At 39.4% G+C, this 20,450-nt stretch overlaps 1 protein-coding gene across 4 annotated transcripts in view; it reads left to right on the top strand.

Annotated features, from left to right (window-relative positions):
* Nucleotides 1–20,450, top strand: part of OPTN (optineurin) — a 41,706-nt gene that overhangs the window by 10,884 nt on the left and 10,372 nt on the right. For all 4 annotated transcript variants that reach the window (XM_025445152.3, XM_025445150.3, XM_025445151.3 and 1 more), the window contains exons 4-10: nt 1,867–2,049; nt 4,599–4,672; nt 6,585–6,719; nt 14,708–14,810; nt 16,040–16,155; nt 17,564–17,713; nt 18,076–18,169. In XM_025445152.3, coding sequence (XP_025300937.3) covers nt 1,867–2,049; nt 4,599–4,672; nt 6,585–6,719; nt 14,708–14,810; nt 16,040–16,155; nt 17,564–17,713; nt 18,076–18,169 — 855 coding nt within the window. The remainder of the gene's footprint in view (nt 1–1,866; nt 2,050–4,598; nt 4,673–6,584; nt 6,720–14,707; nt 14,811–16,039; nt 16,156–17,563; nt 17,714–18,075; nt 18,170–20,450) is intronic.

Genomic DNA, 20,450 nt, shown 5'->3' with positions numbered 1-20,450 from the left:
AATTGTTTTATGGCCAATCAAGTAGATTCAGAATTTCCAAACAATGGTGAAGGGATCCTTACCATTGCAAAAAAACAAAACCTGACAAGTCTGCAATTCTAGGATCATCTTATATCCCTGGTCCTTGGACACTTGCTTAAAACTCTGTTTCCTACTCTTATACCAGGGTGGTTTTAAAAATCCATTCTGGACCACCTGGGTGGCTCAGTTGGTTGGACATCCAACTCTTGATTTCGGCTTAGATCGTGATCTCAATGTCGTGAGATCAAGACCTACGTCAGGCTCTGCACTGGGTAGGGAGCCTGCTTGGGATTCTCTCTCTCTCCCTCTGCTCCTCCCTACCCTCGCTGACATGCTCACTCACCCTTTAAAAAGAAGAGAAAAAAAATTCCATAAAATGTCCTCAAAGGGGTCCAGTAAGAAAATGCAAAGATTCCTAAAAAAAGCATGGCCTTTCCCTTACCCACTTGCTTCCTATTTCCAGGCTAAGCACCTCTTCTTTGATCTCCCCCACCCCCTTCACATTTACATTTCTTTCAGATGAGTCATTACCTAGAGAGGATGCAGAGGCTGATAACCTTTTGCTGCACACCTACCTCTTCAGCCTCACAAAGAGTTCTTTTCTCTCAGGCCCATAGTGGTTTCCTGGCAAGAGAACACTCCCAGTAAAGGAAGAGCACGATCTCACTGGTGTGAGGGGTGCTCCCATGATACATGTTAATACCTTTCCTTCCAGGTTTTAAATGTTCATGGACCAGCTGGTTTATGCATGTCCTCTCTGGTGCTTTCTTGGTTTTGCTCCCAGCCTTTGGGTCTGTTTGCAGTTCCTTAGGAAATCTATCACAGGCATGGGTGTGTGTGTGAGAGAGTTTTCTGAAGTGTTGTCATTCTCTGATAATCTCAAGTATATATTTCTGGCGGCACCATGCCCAGAAAAGCAGTGACAGTTTCCTGAGGAGGAAATCAGAGAGGCCTGCCTAGTAGGTCACAGCTGGAAGGTACCACAGAGACCATGTAGCACCTCATCTTCCTAACTCAAGAAAACCAAGCCCAAGACATTAAGTGAATCTTCTCAAGGCAACACACACAGGGATTAGCAGGGTGTAGACTGGAATCTGTTTACTCTACCCCGGAGTGAAAACACTTCATGTAAACAGGGTCCATCTCTGACAACTTTGTCATGTGCAATAATTGTAATGAGGAACACAATACATACTGGTGTTAGTAAAATATGAATACTTACCAATGTTTATATAGGCTGAAAGTTAATTTTTTTACCTTTGGTAGCACCCTCTGAATGTTCAGTTTTCTTATTCTCCCCAGGGTTACTTTTAGCAACCTAAAAACACCATCATAGAGTATGATAGCCACCAGCTTGCATGCCTGAGAGAATTTTGGACTTTTCATGGTCTTTTGCCATTCATGTATCAAGTAATGAAATATTTTGGTCCTTTGGCTTCTGATTGTCCATGATAAGTATGGGGAGAGTAGGGTTGGGTCTGCATCTGTGGGAGAGGAAGAAAAGGCAAGAGGTTGATTCTGGTAGCTTTTTGTCCTTTTTGACATTTTGGACTACAGTTTAACAGTCTACCATTGACAAAGTCCGATTGGTCATTTTCCTATCAGATTATTCTGTGGGCTGAGGAAGCTTCTCTTTCTTGGCATGAGGTTATTTTAACTTTCTATTGTTTGGCTATAATAAAATAATGTAAAATTTTCCATTAGAATTGATGTATCAATATAGATCTCCAAGAAAAGGCTAGAATTGTCTACCATAAGGCATTGTTGCCTTGCCAGTGGGTGTGGGGACACTTGAGTGTGATGGCCAGGTGTGAGTTTGATTCACTTTCTTTTTGTCATTTCCAGGACCCGGCTGGGGACCTCAAAGCCCCCAAGGCAGAAGCAGACCAGGAAGTGGAACAGCTGAAGACCCAGGTGGCCTATCTTCAAGCTGAAAAGGCCGATCTGCTGGGGATTGTGTCTGAACTCCAGCTCAAGCTGAACTCAGGCGGCCCCTCGGAAGACTCCTTTGTGGAAATCAGGATAGCTGTGAGTGTCCCAGCTTTGATTCAGTTTTAAGCAAATTACAGAACCTCACCTAGACACCTAGATTACACTCTATGTCTCTTCAACACATGGAAGCCAAAAAGTGGAGAAGTTTCAACATCAACATCGCCAAGATAAATTGGCTCTTGTTTTTAAGTAGCACATAATCCTGGGGCACCTGGGTGGCTCAGTCAGTTAAATGTCCATCCAACTCCTGATTTCAGCTCAGGTCCTGATCTCAGGGTCATGAGATCCTGCTTGGAGTGTGGAGCCTGCTTGGCATTCTCTCGCCCCCTCTGTCCTTACCCCTGCTCACGCGCAAACATAAGCACTCTCTCCCTCTGTCTCCCAAAAAAATAGTGTAATATAATTCTCGTGAGGTTTATCATGGCTGAAATGGAAGACAGTTGATTACCTTTTATGACAAAAGAGATAGTTTCTTTTTCCTTCCCATAGGTCCTGGCAAATTAGACATTTTATGTCTGACCTAAAAAACAAAAGAGGGCAGCCCGGGTGGTGCCGCCTTCAGCCCAGGGCGTGATCCTGGAGACCCAGGATCGGGTCCCACATCGGGCTCCCTGCATGGAGCCTGCTTCTCCCTCTGCCTGTGTCTCTGCCTCTCTCTCTCTCTCTCTCTCTCTCTCTCTCATGAATAAATAAAATCTTAAAAAAAAAACAGAAAACATAAACTTTTTCAGACCAGGTCCTCAGCTGTGTCTGGCATTGCACTTAGATGAGCAGAATCCTGAGCAAGTGCAGTGAACTGACTTTTAGACAGTTTTTTTTAAAGATTTTTTATTTAAGATTTTATTTATTTATTCATGAGAGACACAGAGAGAGAGAGAGATTTAGAGACAAAGGCAGAGGGAGAAGCAGGCTCTATGCAGGGAGCCTAACGTGGGACTCGATCCCATGTCTCCAGGATCACACCCTGGGCTGCAGGCAGCACTAAACCGCTGCACCACTGGGGCTGCCCTTTAAGACACTTGTTAATAATAGAACCCTTTTTTCAGACCAGCCTTACAAGGAACCTCAGTTTATTAAAAACAAGAAGTGGAGAAAAGAGTGAGCAGAACCGCTGGGGTTGTGATTGAGGGTCCACCTTGGCTTTGCCCCCGCTTCTGACAGCAGCTGCCCGGGCACCTCCGGGAGCAGAGTTGGGAGCCCACGGCATCTGACACATTTTGGTGAAACCAAAACTGAAGTGAGATCAGTGACGTGGTGTGCGCTGGGCCATTCTTGAGCGCATGAGTAGCATCTGTTGTGACCGAGTCTGGGTGTGTGGGTGGTCCCGCTAAATGAAGAGCAGGGCAGCTAGGTGATGGTCGCTACATGAATAGTGAGGGAGAAAAACAAGGATTAGACCTTCTGTGATACACACTGTGGCATTTTAGCTTTGTCAAACTGCACATCTGACATAGGAAAAGAGATAGCGCCTCTGAGAAAGAAGCATGTACCTTGTAGATAATATCTGGGGAGCTTGTAAAAAGCCAAACTCCTGGGTGTGTTGGAATTATTAGCGTATGACTTCCTTTGCCTTCCAGTTCGTTTGCTGCACTAAAGAGTAACAGCCTGGGGAAAGGGCACTTAATACCTCGGCTCCCCATGCCCCCTAATAAATCTTTGGGTGTCTTCAAAGCAGTTGAAATCAGGAGAATTGAAATACCAGATGGAAAGCACACTTCTGTAGACAACCAAAGATGATGAAACACAAGTTTGATCAAATAGCTTTTACCTTTTGCAAATAACTGGCAAAATTCAAGGAGGCCAAAGAACAGATGAGAAGTTTCCAAATGAGGCTTCTTCCTTTGAGGTGCACAGTTAGCATAATATGCTGCTTCACTGATCTGATGACTGACAGTTATTTTTAGCGTAAACATGCTTTTCTTGCCTGGCTTCTGTGAACTAGAAAACATTGCCCAAGATTTAGGAAGAATGTACACATTCAGAATTATCTAGAACCATCTTTGTGCATTTTTGGAAGATTTTCCTGCTAGCTCATTAAAATATAAGTGTCTTTCAAATCATTTAACTGGTCTTAGACTTCTTGTTCCTTAAGTGGCCCACGATGTGTTCACATTTCTGATAGGAGCCAACTTTGTGCTTTGAGAGCTTTGCCCACAGAAAACAGCCTCTTTTTCAGCATTGCTTCAGCAAGTTCTGACATTTTGCATTTTAAAGGCCTGTACAGGGAAGGCGTGTGGAGTTGTCACTAGCTCTATATGACCTTAACTTGAGAGAGAAGGGACCTGCCAAGGAGAGGGAGGAGATAAGCTTTCATGTGTTTGGGGTCAGGTTGACTATTCTGGATGAGACACCAATCTTCACACCTTGGCCTAGATATTTATAATCCTGACAGGGTGTGCAGGGTGAGGGAAGAAGGGTAGATTTCCATTCCATTTCCTTGACCTTGGTTAAACATCTCGCATTTAAATGTTGGTAGGTTCCTTGGGTTGCAGGTCATCAAATTCTTGATCTTTTGCCTTTTTCTCTTTCATAATTTGTCTTGGAGACATTATCATGTTAAAGCACTTTCATTTCTGCCTTTACAGGAAGGAGAAGCAGATGTGGCAGTGAGAGAAATCAGGACAAGTCCTGGTCCCACGAGAACTGATTCCGTTGACACGTATGTGAAGAAGGGCTAGGGCCGTCGGAGACACCCTCGGGCAGTCTTGTCACTTGCAGCTCGCCACTGGGAGGTCAAACATCTTGGCTGCACAAGTTGATTCTTACTAATTTATGCCTTTTAAGAATGTCGGTTTGAATGTGATTTGGTGTTGCAGCCCAAACTGGCAGAGAATAAACACTATGTGTGATGCCTTTGTGGGCTAACAACCCTCACCACTCTGTTGAGAGGCATTTCATCTGCCATAAGATGAGAAGTGAAGACAAACTTGTCCTTCATCAAAAGACTCCTGCTTCCTGATTTGTTTATCAGCACAATTTGACCTGGACCAGGCTGTCCAGCTCGATAAGTGGGATGTTATCATTTTGTCTTCCCTGTTCATTCCCAAGGATAAGCCCAGGTGACTGATACTGAGTAATCTCTAGTGAGGACTGCGAGTGTTCTGAGTCACCGCCTTACCCAGTGGCCAGATGTCTTACCCGTGGCGTCTCAAGTTGACCTGTTCCCAGTAGATATTACGTAGCATACATCTTAAATGGCAGAGGGGCTTGGAGGAAGAGATGGCAAAGGAGCTGGGCATTTGAGCCTCTCCCCATTGCAGGCTATTGACTCATCCCATGTAAGCAGGTTACTGTTGTATTAGTCTATTTGAAAGAGACAGTTACCAGAGAATTTCTCTAGGAATCTTTTCTAAGGCTTTTAGTATCTTTTTTTCTATAACTTGACGAATGTTCTTATAAAACATGAAAATGGGCTAGTTTTTTTTTCCCCACTTATGCTCCCAAGCCCTTGCATCAGGGAGAAAATAAGTGTTAGTATTCTATCATCAAACAGGGCAGTTGGTATAAATGAAAGTTACTCCCTAGCTTAGTTAGCAGTTCCTCAGCTTTTCCCCTGTATTGCTTTTTTAATATCGAAAGACTTTCCTGGAAGTGGTGGGAAGGAAGAAAGCCCTGTTTGAAATTTCCAAGCCACTTCCTCGTCATTTATATCAACCTGCCAAAACCACTTCCTCTTTTAAGCCACAGGTTTGTTTTTTTTTTCTCTAAGGTTTTATTTTTAAGTGATCTCTACACTTAGCGTGGGGCTTGAACTCACGATCAAGAGTCCCACGCCCCTCCAAATGAGCCAACCAGGTGCCCTGAGCCACAGTTATGTTTTAATAACAGCTTCCTTACCTCATTTGAAAATATATTAAGGAGGCAGAGATTGATTTCTGGGTATGGAGTTCAGAGTCTGGAACTGGGATTTAATCCCGGCTGTTTATAAGAGGTGTGAACTGGAGTAGGTGCCATGAGCATCGGTGCAGTCACCCGGGAAGTGTAGTTACTGCACCGGTGGTCCTGGTTTTGTTTATCATCCAACAGCTTCTTGATGTAATCAGATTTCAAAGTCAAGGAAAATATTGTACATTATCAACAGTGCCTATATTTCTCTGCTGTAATTACATGAAATCAAAAACAAACACTATTTTCTTCTCCTAACTTGAGAATATCAAGTTAGAGAAAGGCTGGTGGTCCGCATGTCGCCAGGCTGCACGCCTGCTCGTAGACTTTGTGTGACTTTCCTCTTCTGTAGGAAGGCCGGGCACAAGAAACCAGGGCCACCTCTGCTCCACCATTCTCATGGGTACTGGGTTCTAATGTTATGGGCACACTGGCTATTTGGAGAAAGTGAGCGTGCGCATGCAAAGTGAGCCTACCCGAGAGCCCCCACTCCTTTCTTGGAAAGCACAGAGGAGTATGGCCCCAGTGGTCACAGGGCCAACTGCGTTTGGTCTGTAAATGAGAATTATTTGGAGAGTGTTCTGGAAAGAAGTTCCTTTATGTTGGTTCCTGTTACATTCTTAGACACTTTGACATTGGTGTTTTCTGATGAAAACCTGTTAATCTTTATACTGTTCTTGATGTAGGAACAAATCTACAGAAGGTGCAAGGAATTATTTGGAATTTGAGAAATTAACTGTGAGCCAGCTCCTGCTTTGTCTAAGGGAGGAAAACCAGAAGGTGGAGAGGCTTAAAACTGCACTCAAGGAAGCCAAAGAAAGGTATGAAATAGGTAACTCTAAAGTATGCATACATTGCTTTTTTTTTAAACGGTTTTGTTGAAATAGAATTAAGACACCAAATAATCCATCCATTTGTGTATAGAATATTCACAGGTTTGCAGCCATTACCACATGATAATTTTGGAACATTTTTTCCTCCAGATAAGAAACCCAGGACCTATTGGCACTGATTCCTCATTCTTCCCAGTAATCAGTTCTCTGTCTCCAAGATTTGCCTTTTCTCAAGACTTCATATAAATGGAACCATTTAATATGTGGTCTTTTGTGGTTGACTTTATTTAGCGTCATGTGTTCAGAGTTCATCTATGTTGTAGCATTGTATCAGTTCTTCAGTTCCTTTTTCATTGCAAAGTAATAGACCATTGTGTGACTAGTCAGCATCTTGTTTATTCATCATTTTGTGAACATTTTGGTTCCCACTTAATATTACTTCTGAACATTCATGCAGTTTTTTGTGTGGACATTTTTTTTAATCCCCTGGGGGCATCTACCCAGGAGTGGGATTACTGGGTCATTGGCAACTGTGTGTTTGATAGTTTGAGGAACTACCAAGCTGTTTTCCACAGTGACTGCGCCGCTTTATGTTTCTACCAGAAACATATGAGGGTCCTACTTTCCTCTACATCCTTCTTAACCCTTGTAATTGTCTTCTTGATTATAGCCATCCTCATGGAGTTAGAGTGGTACCTCATTGCGATTCTGATTTCATTTTCCTAGTGACTGATAATGTTGAGCATCTTTTCATGTAGGTCACTTATAGATCTTCTATGAAGAAATATCTATAAAAGAAAAGAAATATCTATTGAAGTCCCTTGCCTATTTAAAAAAGTTGGATTTCCTTTTCATTACTAAGTCATAAGAGTTCATTATCTATTCTAGATGCAAATCCTTTATGAGGTATATGACTTGTAAATACTTTCTCCCGTTCTGTGGATTGCCTCTTTACCTCTTGGATGCTATCATTGACAGCACAAAAAGTTTTTTTGGATGTAGTCCACTTATCTATTTTTCTTTTGTCACTTGTGCTTTTAGTGTTTTTTCTAATGAACCATTGACTAATCCAGGGTCACAAAGATTCACTCCTATATTTTCTCTTAAGAGCTTTTTCATTTTAGCTCTTACATTTAGGGCTCTGATCTATTTTGAGTTTGTGTGTATGATGTGAGATAGGGGTCCAACTTCATTCTTTTGTCTGTGGATATCCAGCAGCACTAATACCATTTATTGAAAAGACCATTCTTTCCCTCACTGAACTGTCATGACACCCTTGGTGGAAATCAGTTGGTCGTAAATGTAAAGATTAATATCTAAACCTTCAATTTTATTCCTTTAATGTATATGTCTATCCTTTGCTAATACTACACTATTTCAATTACTACTGTTTTGTAGTAAATTTTGAAATCAGGAAGTATGAGTTCTCCAACCTTGAAAGATCATTTTGGCTATCCTGGGTTTCTTGTTTTTCTGTATAAATCTTAGGATAAGTTTGCTAATTTCTGGGGGTGGGGGGAACCAGCTGAGATTTTGTTAGGGATTGCATTGAATCTGGAGTTCAGTTTGGGGAGCATTGCCATCTTAATAATATGAAATCAATTGATCCATAGAAGATAACGCATAGATTTATTTAGGTCATCTGTAATGTATTTCAATGATGTTTTGTCATTTTCAGTATACAGGCCTTAAGCTACTTTTCAAAATTAGTTACTATGTATTCTAGCCTTTTTAGTGCTGTTATACATGAAATTGTTTCCTTAATTTCATTTTTGGAGTATTCTTTGCTTGTGTACAGAAATACACAACTTTTTTCCTTAATTTCATTTTTGGAATATTCTTTGCTTGTGTATAGAAATATCACAACTTTTTTATATATTGTACATTGATCCTATAGCCTGAAACCTTGCTAGAATCATTTATCAGCACTAATAGTTTTTTCAGTGGATTCCTTTGCATTTTCTTTATATAAGGTCACATCATACTCAAAGAGAAAGTATTACTTCTTTCTTACCAACAAGGGTACCTTGTATTTCTTTTTCTTGCATGATTTCCCTGGCTAGAACCTCTAACACAATGTTAAATACAAGTGGAGAAATGTTAAATACAACATGGTTGTTTTGTTCCTGATCTTAGGGGGAAAGTGCTTTTACGAAGTATATATTAGCTGTAAGGTTTCATAGATGCTTTTATCAGGTTGAGAAGCTCCCATCAATTTCTAGTTTGTTGCACTTTTTATCATGACAGGTTTTGAATTTTGTGGAACACTTTTTCCATGTCTATGGGGATGATTACGTGGGTTTTTTAAACTTCTATTAATATGATGTATTTCACTTATTGATTTTCATATGTTAAACCAGCCTTTCATTCATGGGTAAATCCCATTTGGTCATGATGTATAATCCTTTCTATATGTTGCTAGTTTGGGTTGCTAGAATTTTGTTAAGGATTTTTACATCTTTATTCATAAAGGGTATCAATCCATAGTTTTCTTGCCTTGTGATGTCTTTGGTTTTGGTAGAAGGGAAATACTGGCCTAATAGAATGTGGTATACGTGTATACACATATGCACTTACTTTGGAGTAAAATTCATCTGTGTTATAGAGTTGTGAAGTCAATGAATTCTTATGTGCAAATGCACTTTTTAGAAATGCAAAATGCAAAAAAAAAAAAGAAATGCAAAATGCTAAACCATGTAAGACATGGGAAAGGTTATGCAATAGGGTTCCCGTGATTGCAACATTTAATCATAAATATACTATGACATAATTAATTCTCTCAGACATTATAAATGGCTTGTTAATCTTAAAATTATAGCACTGTAAGAATTAGCACTTTCTAACTGAAGCAACTTAGATTTTTTTTTAAGATTTCTTTATTGGGGGTGGGGGCATAGGGCAAGAGAGAGAGTGTCTCAAGATCATGACTTGAGCCAAAACCAAGAGTCAGATGTTTAACTGAGCCACCCAGGCACCTGAAGCAGTTAAAATTTTTAACTATAAAAAGATCTTTTCCTAAAATATGAAACATAAGTTATTTATTCAGATGAGGTTAACCTGGAAGACACATCAGCAGTGGTCCAATAACTTATTTGATAGCTTGTTTCAAAAGCTACAGAGGGCATGCTGGCTGTTCAATCCTAGGGGTTTACATCATATCCTACTGTTGTCCCTTAGAAAATTTCAAAGGTTGACTTCTAGGAGACTAGGGCCATGTATTCTAATAGAGCAAAATATTCATCCTATCTTTTAGACAAATCCCGAAATATAGTAACATGCATAGATAGATGGTAAGGTAAATAAAAGCACCCTTTTTACACCTTAATTACCACAACTGGTTTTTAAAGAGAAGATGTTCCACTTTGAAGAAGACCATTACTACCTATGAATAATCGGCATGTTTGTATGAAGGTAGAGGGAGATGCCAAGATGATACCATGTGGCAGGACCTAGAAAGCAAGTAGGTCAGACACCAGAGAGAATACCACTAGACTCCTAACATGTCTGAATGTAACTGAGCAATTTCTCCATTGGGGAAGAGCATGGAGAAACCATGCAAATTTTAAAGATGTAATTATGCATAGAAGTAAAAAAAAAAGTTCCATAAGAAAAGGAAAAGTGTTCAAGGCACAGAGTTCAACTGAGTACTCCCTGTGTGTGCCTAATAACGTAAACACTGGGTAGTTATCTAACTGAATTTCAATATAGCCAATTTTGGAAATGGAACAGGTAAGCTGGGTCCAGGAGCATCTGTGGTATGTGAGTTCAGCTAATTGTGTGTTACAATTCAGTAGGATTTAAGTCTGGTGCATGGAGGTAATTTAAGTCTGGTGCATGGAGGTAATCATGTTTGTATTCTGTGAGCACCTTTACTCCACCTGTGTTCTATCCACCATTCTCAGAAGTCAAGTTTAGCCAGTAGTTCATGCATACTTAGACAACATTATTAGCTTTCATGATGAAAGTGTCAACTTAGGAATTTGCTAATTATACCTCCTTCATATGATGTATGTAATTCCTACTTTCAGAATAATTATAGCCTTCTCTCTGCAGCTATAGCTCTTCAGATAGCACTAGGAAGTCAGGCATGCCTTTGAGATGGCTCTGTTTATTCTCCCACCTTAAGCACCTGTAAAGGGTCCCTTTCTCAATAGTATTAAATTTCTACTCTGTAAGCCAGCCTTCTCTCAGTATTTGGTAACTGGCAAGTCAACAGTAGTTAACAAGACTTCATGTTCTCTGGGTGGGTACCAGAATGGTGATTTCTCCCTTGCTGAGATAGGCCCGAAACCAAGAAATTAAACCCCTGATACCTGGACAACTTGGCTTGCTTTCCAGGCTGTATAGGATACAATGAAAATGTATTTTAAGACCCAACATGTCTCTCTCTCAGACAAGTGAGTCTTCAACTATTTTCATGAATCACAACAAATGGGTATAGACAGTATAAAATTTATTCTGATAACTTTTAGGAGACTTGTGGGGAAAAGGGATCATAGATTGAGGTTTTTTTCTCATTGTTTTCCAGGGTTAGTATTTCATGTAATTTGCATTTTCTAAACAAATTTGAACTGATAGCAAGTAAAGAGGGGGAAAGTGCATAGCAAGAGAATCAAGAGGTAGCAGAGACAGTCAGTCCAAGATGAAAATTTGCCCTAGGAAAGTAAAATAAATGATCATTCAAATGTAGATCAGAACCCTAGGTCATGCTTGAGTGACATGAAAAAGGCTCATCTATCAACCCTGCCGCAGCTGGCTCTTAACCCATTTAAGCCTGTCTTAATGAAACAGTGCCTGTGCACCAGTTAGCCTGCCTTAGCCTGAAACAATGCCTGTGCACCAGCTAGGTCTGGCACTTTGCAATGGCTCTAGCTATTTTGATACTTACCTCCATGCACCAGACTTAAATTACCTCCATGCACCAGACTTAAATCCTACTGAATTGTAACACACAATTAGCTGAACTCACATACCACAGATGCTCCTGGACCCAGCTTACCTGTTCCATTTCCAAAATTGGCTATATTGAAATTCAGTTAGATAACTACCCAGTGTTTACGTTATTAGGCACACACAGAGTACTCAGTTGAACTCTGTGCCTTGAACACTTTTCCTTTTCTTATGGAACTTTTTTTTTTACTTCTATGCATAATTACATCTTTAAAATTTGCATGGTTTCTCCATGCTCTTCCCCAATGGAGAAATTGCTCAGTTACATTCAGACATGTTAGGAGTCTAGTGGTATTCTCTCTGGTGTCTGACCTACTTGCTTTCTAGGTCCTGCCACATGGTATCATCTTGGCATCTCCCTCTACCTTCACCCTAAGGAATTCCTTCACTGTCTTGTGTTCCATCACCTGTTTCCTGAATCCATTGTCTTTCCTACTCTTTTTTGAATGTTTTTTTGTGTTTTTTTTTTTCAAACACAGTTCACTACATTTCCACTAACTTACTGAAAAAGAACATATGGGCAGTATATTTTCTGAGACCTGTATATCTGAAAATCTCTCCTGCCTTTATACTTCATGGATAGTTTGGCTGGGTATAAAATTCTGTAATTGGATAAGATTTTACCTCCACGTTTCAATAACATTGCTTCATTGTGTCCCAGCTTCTGGTCTTAATGCTGAGAGACCCACTGCCATCCTGGTTCTTCATCTTTGGGAATGAGACTTCTCATGTGCTTTGGTTTGAGCCCGTTTTTCATCTGTTTATTCTGGACACACTTGGGCTTTTCGTTCTGCAAACTCATGTCCTTCAGTTCTTGAAACATGATCTTGAATTAATTTAGTGATAATCTCTTACCCTCAGTTTTCTTTGTTCTCTCTTTCTGGCATTATTAGTATTTTGAATTGGATCTCTTCTAATTTTCTTAGCTCCTTGTTCCTTTTATCTCTCTCTTTTTTCCCCTTCTGCTAGATTTGACCAACTTTGATCTTCTGATTTTTGCAAGCGAGAACCTTTGAATGTTCCTTTTTACTGTGTTCTACTTTTTGTGGTTATAATGTTTCCTCCTATCTCTAAGGATATTAGTGATACTATTTTGACTTTTTCCCTCCACTGGCATTTTCTATTTTCAGTAAGTTACTTTTTCTGTTTCATATTAATATTTTCCTTAAGTGTCTGGCAATCTTGGCTGTTTGACCAGATTTAGCAGAATTATAAGGTGTTAGAAGCTGAGCACATCTAAGGAGATCTGGCTGGGAGGTTTCCTTGGGGAAGCCCCACATCAGGAATTTTAAATCTTGGGGCATTTGGGTGGCTCTGTGGTTGAGCATCTGCCTTTGGCTCAAGTCGTGATCCCAGGATCCTGGGTTCAAGTCCCGCATCAGGCTCCCCACAGAGAGTCTACCTCTCCCTCTGCCTGTGTCTCTGCCTTTCTCTCTGTGTCTCTCATGAAAAAATAAATAAAATCTTTAAATGAATGAATGAATAAATTAATTAATTATTTCTTTAAAAAATTTAAATCTTTTCCCTTATCCTGGTTACATACTACAGAGGAGACTCTTCCAGCCTCCTGCCTGGAAGATGTTGAAGTTCTTGAGATGAGTAGAAAAAGGTGGGTGAAGGTCTTAGTGTTCTGTGTGTAACTGTGTGTCAGTTCCCCTTATGGAAGAACCCACTTCTCATCTCTAACATCTCAACCCAGAAACCTTTTATTTTGTGATATTCTTTCATTGTAGGCTCCACACCCAGCTTGGAGCCCAACATGGTGCCTCAACTCACCACCCTGACATCAAGAGTCAGATGCCCAACTGACTGAGCTACCCAGATGCCCAACTGACTGAGCACCCTTTCTAGTTCCTCTCTTTTTTTTTTAAGATTTTATTTATTTATTCATGACAGATACAGAGAGATAGATAGATAGAGAGAGAGAGAGAGAGAGGCAGAGAAACAGGCAGAGGGGGAAGCAGGCTCCATGCAGGGAGCCTGATGTGGGACTCAATCCCGGGTCTCCAGGATCACACCCCAGGCTGAAGGCAGCACTAAACCACTGGGCCACTGGGGCTGCCCCCTTCTAGTCCCTCTTAAACAGGCTCCACCTTTGTCCCCGTGTCCAGAGGAATCTGATGTCACTGACTCCTGAGCCTTCGGGTCACCATAATGTCAATTGGATTATATCTTGGCTTTCCCTGCTATGGCTTCAGACCTAGCCTTACTGGGCTGCCAAATCAATTCATTCATAGCCATGCCCCCTAAATCTTGCTGTTATTTTCTCTCCCTTTCTCTTTGTTCTTGTATGTTATGGCTTTTTTTTTTTTTTTTAAGATTTCATTTATTTATTCATGAGAGACAGAGAGAGAGGCAGAGACATAGGCAGAGGGAGCAGAAGGCTCCCTGTAGGGAGCCAGATGGGGGACTCAACCCCTGGGCCCTGGGATCATGACCTGAGCCAAGGGCAGATGCTCAACCACTGAGTCACCCAGGTGCCCCTGTATATGGCTTTTTAAAAGTCATTTTGGTGGCATCTAGGTGGGAGAAAAATATATTCAGTTCACCGTTTTTAACTAGAAATCTCTTCTTTCATTTGCATTTCTGTTGGGCTGGCCTTCAGGTGGTTATTATTCAGTATAAGAATGTTGGTACTTTTTGTCTATTTTTCCTTTCTCTGCTGAATCCTTATAAAGGGACACACTCATGTAACACACATGCATGCAGGTACATACACACAAAGACAGATTTTAAAAATATTTCTGTGTATTACTGAATACACAGAAAGAGGCAGTGTTTTTCAGTGTTTGTGATGATTTATGCCCATCTTTTGCCTCTGCATGAATTCATGCTTTAACTCCTGTCTAGCCAATTTTAGGATGAAAAGCTAAGCCCAGAAAGGTTAATAGAGTAAATGTAGAGAGATTTTGAAGCCCTTGATCCTTTATCCAAATTTCAGACAATGTTCTTTTTAGTGTTTCTGCAATTGTTATTCCTCTTAAAGCCAAAGAGAAAGTAACTTTAACATATTCTGTATTTTTCAGAGTTTTATATTTTGAAAAGAAAGCCAGTGGTGGTTCTAAGATTGAGACCCAGACAGAGGAGAGCACAGAAAAAGAGAAAGAAGAGGAGAAAGGCCCAGAAACTGTGGGTACTTAAGTTCTAAGGCTGTTGTCACACCGCCATTGTACATAAGAGTCATATCTGAAGTCAAGTCTTGTGCTGTTATTAGCTTTAGAAACAGCAATAATTTTAATGTTGGATATATTCTGTTTCTCTCATATTTCCTTGTTCTGATTTGAATTTCATCCATAGTAAATTGTAGTGAGATGTGTTCCTATCCCAGTTATTGTAGGGAATCATACCTCTCTTCTTTTTTTTTTAAGATTTATTTATTTTAGAGAGCAAGAGTGTGCGTGAGTCAGGGGGAGGGACAGAGGGAGAAGGAGAAAGAGAATCCCAAGCAGACTGCCCTCAGAGGGCAGAGCCCAACACAGGGCTCCATCTCACCACCCTGAGATTAGGACCCCAGCCCAAATCAAAAGTCAGATACCCAACCAACTGGGTAGGCTGCCCAGACGGCCCTATCTCTAAACTCTTCATGACTGATTTTCTTTCCTAACTTCGTGAATGAACAGATCCACCAGCAAAGAAAGCAATTTTGTCCACTTTATAATGAGATCACTTGAGAATATGACCCAGAAACTTGAGATAAAATTGAAAGACCTTGATTCTACCCTACTACTGGTTTGAATGAAATAGTTTGAATGAAAAGGTTTATGTTTCTGTAGCCAGTGTTCTGTGGCAACTCAGAGATGTGCATTGGAGCCTGTCACACAGTCTTAAGCTAAGGGAAGGTTGACGAAGCCAGGAGGTTTTAAGTGCCGCAGTCATCCACATGAAAGACATTTATGTAAGATGCTCACTTTAGCCAGTTCATTTATTCAGCAAATATATGTTGCATGCCTACTATATGCCATGCTCTGGGCTGAGTCTCCTACTTTGAGAGACCAGAGAACTATTTCAAACACTGAGATCAAGAGATAACCAGTTATGACAGTGCATCCAAATTGATCAGTTATGTAAGAAAAACAGTTTATATATAAATATTGCCAGATGTATTAGTGATTATATATGTAAATTACATATTATGAAATGTAAAATGTTATCTGTAATTAGTAAATGTAAACATATAAGGGAACAGAGTTGTATCTAAAACATTTCTTTTCATGTAAGATATTTAGGGCATTGATTGTCCAAAATTTAATCACCGGTCTTCATTGGATACTAATGGTTCACTCTATTTTCCCACAAAGAGAGTCATTTAATCTCTGATATGAATCACTTGTGCATGTTTGGAATTTCTTGAATGACAGGTTGGCAGTGAAGTGGAGACATTGAACCGTCAGGTGACAACCCTATTTAAGGAGCTTCAAGAGGCACATACAAAACTCAGTGAGGCTGAGTTAATGAAGAAGAGACTTCAAGAGAAGTAAGAATGAGAGATGAATTTTATTCCCCTTCAGAAAATGGACATTTTTACAAAATGTATTACTATGTGTAAAAATATGGCTTTGTTACTATGTTACCCAAAGAAAAATAGAAACCTAATTAAAATATGAATTCAGAAAATGCTAACATCAAGATTAATGTACAGGTTCATTTATAAATATGAAATACTTGCGGATAGGGGGATGGGGCCCAGGGAAATCTGATTCTGCTGTTCAGAGATGTTTGTTATGCGTACTAGAGTCTCTGTGAGGACCTGTAAAAAAGCAGTAAGCCCAGTTTTCTGTGACTTATGTGAGCTGACAATATTGATGTAAGCAAACATAAATGAAAACTGCCAAAGAGAAGGAAGAACTTGAGTGAGATTTATTGAGGACAAAATTCATTTTTAGTCAATTATGAAGGCTAATATTTAAACTGAGACCTTTGCATTTGCTTGTTTTTCTTGATGTAGCAAATTACTTGAAATTTAGAAATGCTAAGTTGATGTTGTTCTTTTGGATTAGTTGGCAAACATATATCCAGCACAACACATGAGTGTACGTTGCCTTAGAGCTACAGTATTATGGTAATCTGGCACAGCCTAGCAGCTAAAGGACTTTGGACAAACAGACTTAGTTGACATATGGATCTGGAATTTATCTGTGGTATTACCTTGGGCAAATTATATATTAAGCCTCTGTGAGCCTAGTTTATCATTTGTAAAACGTACGCGTGTTGTTATCCCTACTTCATAATATTGTATTGAGATGTTTAACATGCTTGGCATTAACGCCTTGCATATAGCAACCATGAGTTCATATTTGCTATTATTATATTGAAATTCTCTTTCTGAACTTAGGGAGCTTCCTTTTCCCTTATTAAATCCTCGCCAGAAGTCATATTCTTTGTGCTTAAGGGAACCCAGACTTCTTAAAATATTGCAGATATCCATGGATCACTATATGAAAAGCATCTTTAGCCAATTACTATTTTGGACTATATCTGACCAACAAAAATATACTTGCGTGACTACTGAAGACAGTTATTCCAAGCGGGCCATAGCTTGTGTGGTCTTAGATCTGCACTTTTTTTAATGTTAAGCATAAGGGTTCAAAATTGTGTAAATTTCTTTTCAAAAAAAAAAATCTGTATTTTTTTTTAATGTTTAGTCATGAGGGTTTAGAAATACTACTTGCTTCTGGTAAAGAAGCAAGGAGGATAAAATATTTTATTTTTTTTTGCCGTTATATCCTTGAAAAATGGAAAAATGAAAAATCCTAAAAAAAAAAAAAAAGAAAAATGCAATCCTAAATTTCTTTGTGTTTGCTACATAATCTTGGGATTTATTTAAAAGCCACTGAGAAATAAAGGAGTGTTGTTTATCCTCATGAAAATTTGATATTTCTTAGATGTCAGACCCTTGAAAGGAAAAATTCTGCAACCCCATCAGAGCTGAATGAAAAGCAAGAGCTTGTTTATAACAACAAAAAGTTGGAGCTACAAGTGGAAAGCATGCGATCAGAAATCAAAATGGAGCAAGCTAAAACCGAAGAGGAGAAGTGAGTATCCCATGACTGAATGACCCCTTGCTAGGAGAAGATAGAATAGTACTTTTATAAGATTGGAATTAGGATTTAACAACAAACTTTAAACTTTTCTATGTAATTGAAGGAGTACTAAGAGACTTTTCTGAGGAGATCAAATTTGTTCTGCTATAACAACATTATTAAAGTTCCTTGTAACCTATAGATTTTTTTTTAAATATTTTCTTTGAGAGTAAGAAAATGTCAGCAGGTGGTGAGATGGTAAAGGTAGGAGAGACGATTTTGCTAGTTGAATGCTCGGAAGAAGATTGAAGAACAAATCTAAGTTTTTATCATATTTCCCCCCAATATTCAGTTTCTTAATTTCTTTTGAATAGGTCCAAGTTAGCCACTCTCCAGTTGACACATAACAAGCTTCTTCAAGAATACAATAATTCATTGAAAACAATCGAGGAACTGAAAAGGAAAGAGGTACTCATAGAAAAAAATTATTTTCATGGCCCCATAACAAACAGGCTGTAAACATTTTTATATGTAAAGCAGTTGTGTTAATCCTTGAGTCTGTTTTTCAAAGGTTGTTCTTCAGTTTTATAGTTGATTTCTTGTGTCTAAGTGCGTAGAACTTCTGATGGTCCACCTGTGTATAATTTGCTTCATGTGCAAAGATCGTGCTAATGTCCTACAGTCAGGGAGTAAGTTTTTAGCACTTCTTTTTTTTTTTAACATTTATTTATTATTTGAGAGAGAGAGAGCATGGTGAGCCTGGGCAGAGAGAGAGGGAGAGAGAATCTCAAGCAGACTGCCTGCGGAGCACAGAGCCCAACTCAGGGCTCGATCCCACAACCCTGAGATTATGACCTGAGCTGAAATCAAAGAGTTGGCTACTTAACCAACTGAGCCTCCCTGGTGCCACAGCCTTTAGCATTTCTAACAGGGTGGGTTTGTAGGAGAGCTACCAGTGTGGGCTCCCACAGGAACAGGGTGCAGCAAGATTGTGGGCTGCCACTGGAGGGGTTGTCTCCATGGAGCTGTTACAGGGCTAGCTTGCTGCTGTCAGTGACCTGGAGACCCTGGATTTACCAGATTGCAACTTACATTAATAGAATGCCAGTGTGGTGCAGCAGTTTAAACATGGGTGGATTTGTGAGGTGTGATAGGCATTTTAGTTAACCGGGTGGGGTCAACCTTTTCATGCTACATATGCATATCAAGTTGTCACCCTGTTCACTTTAAATATCTTACAATTTAATTTGTCAGTTTTACTTGGATAAAGCTGGGATAAATAAGTGAAGATCATGGAAGCTTTGAATTAGTAGAAGGGGGTCTTTGAGTTTAATATGCTTATAAATGTACTCTTCATTTTTCTTTTTTTTTTTTAAAGTTGTATTTCTTTTGAGAGAGAGAGTGTGTGCACAAGCGGAAGGAGGGTCAGAGGGAGAGAATCTTTCAAGCAGATTCCCTGTTGAGGGCAGAGCTCAGTGATGCAGAACTCAATCCCACAACCATTTAGATTATAACCTGATTCGAAACAGATGCTTAATTGACTGGGTCATTCAGACATCCTTGTTGTTCTTCTTTTTTTTTTTTTTTTTTTTGATAGAATATTGTTCCTTTCTAGAAGCTAGTAAGTTTTTTCATTATTTATTTATTTGTATTTAATTGAAGTCAGTTGACCTACAATATCATACTAGTTTTCATTGTCTAACATAGTGATCAGATGTTTATACACATTATGAAATGCTCATGATTGTAGTTACTATCTGTGAGCATATAAAGTTATTACAATAGTATTGACTGTACAGTTGATCCTTGAATAGAAAGGGTTTGCACGGGTCCACTTAATGTGCAGATTTTTTAAAATACAGAACTATAAGTGTGTCTTTTTCTTCTTTGTTGTTTTCTTAATAACATCTTTTCTCTAGCTAACTTTATTGTAGGAATACAGTATATGATACATATGTGTTAATCCACTAAATTATTGGTAAGGTTTCCTGTCAACCATAGTCTGTTACTAGTTAAGTTTCTGGGGAGTCGAAAGTTACATTGTGAATTTGCGACTCTGCAGAGGGTCAGTGGCTCTAACCCCTATGTTGTTCAAGGGTCAGCTATATTCCCTCTGCTGTACTATACATCCCCGTGACTTATTTATTTTATAACTAGAAGTTATGTGCCTCTTGGTCCCCTTCATTCCCATATCTCCCTCTCCTCTGGCAACTACTAGTTTATTCTCTGTATTTATGTTTGTTTCTATGTTTTGTTTTTCAAATTCCACATATAAGTGAAATCATATGGTATTTGTTTCTCTGACTTACCTCACTTAGCATAGGTGGACCTCTAAGTACATCCCTGTTGTCACAAATGGCAAGATTTCAGTCTTTTTATGGCTGAGTGATACATCTATGTGTGCGTACATGTATAGATCACATCTTTATCCATTCAGCTATTCGATGGATATTGAGGCTGCTTCCATATCTTAGTATTGTAAATAATGCTGTAGTAAAAATAAGCATGGATATATCTTTTTTAATTAGTATTTTCATTTTCTTTGGATAAATATCCAGAAGTGGGATTGCTGGATCATAGGGTAGCTCTATTTTTAACTTTTTGAGGAACCTCTGTACTGTTTTCTACCGTGGGTATACCAGTTTGCATTCCCACCAACAGCCCAGCAGGGTTCCTTTTTCTCCACATCCTCACCAACACTTGTTCTTTTTTGTCTTTTTGACACTAGTCATTCTGACAGGTGTGAGGT

This window comes from Canis lupus, chromosome 2 (assembly GCF_003254725.2).
Source record: "Canis lupus dingo isolate Sandy chromosome 2, ASM325472v2, whole genome shotgun sequence".
Classification (NCBI taxonomy): Eukaryota; Metazoa; Chordata; class Mammalia; order Carnivora; family Canidae; genus Canis; species Canis lupus.
This window is presented reverse-complemented; position numbering and strand designations above follow the sequence as displayed.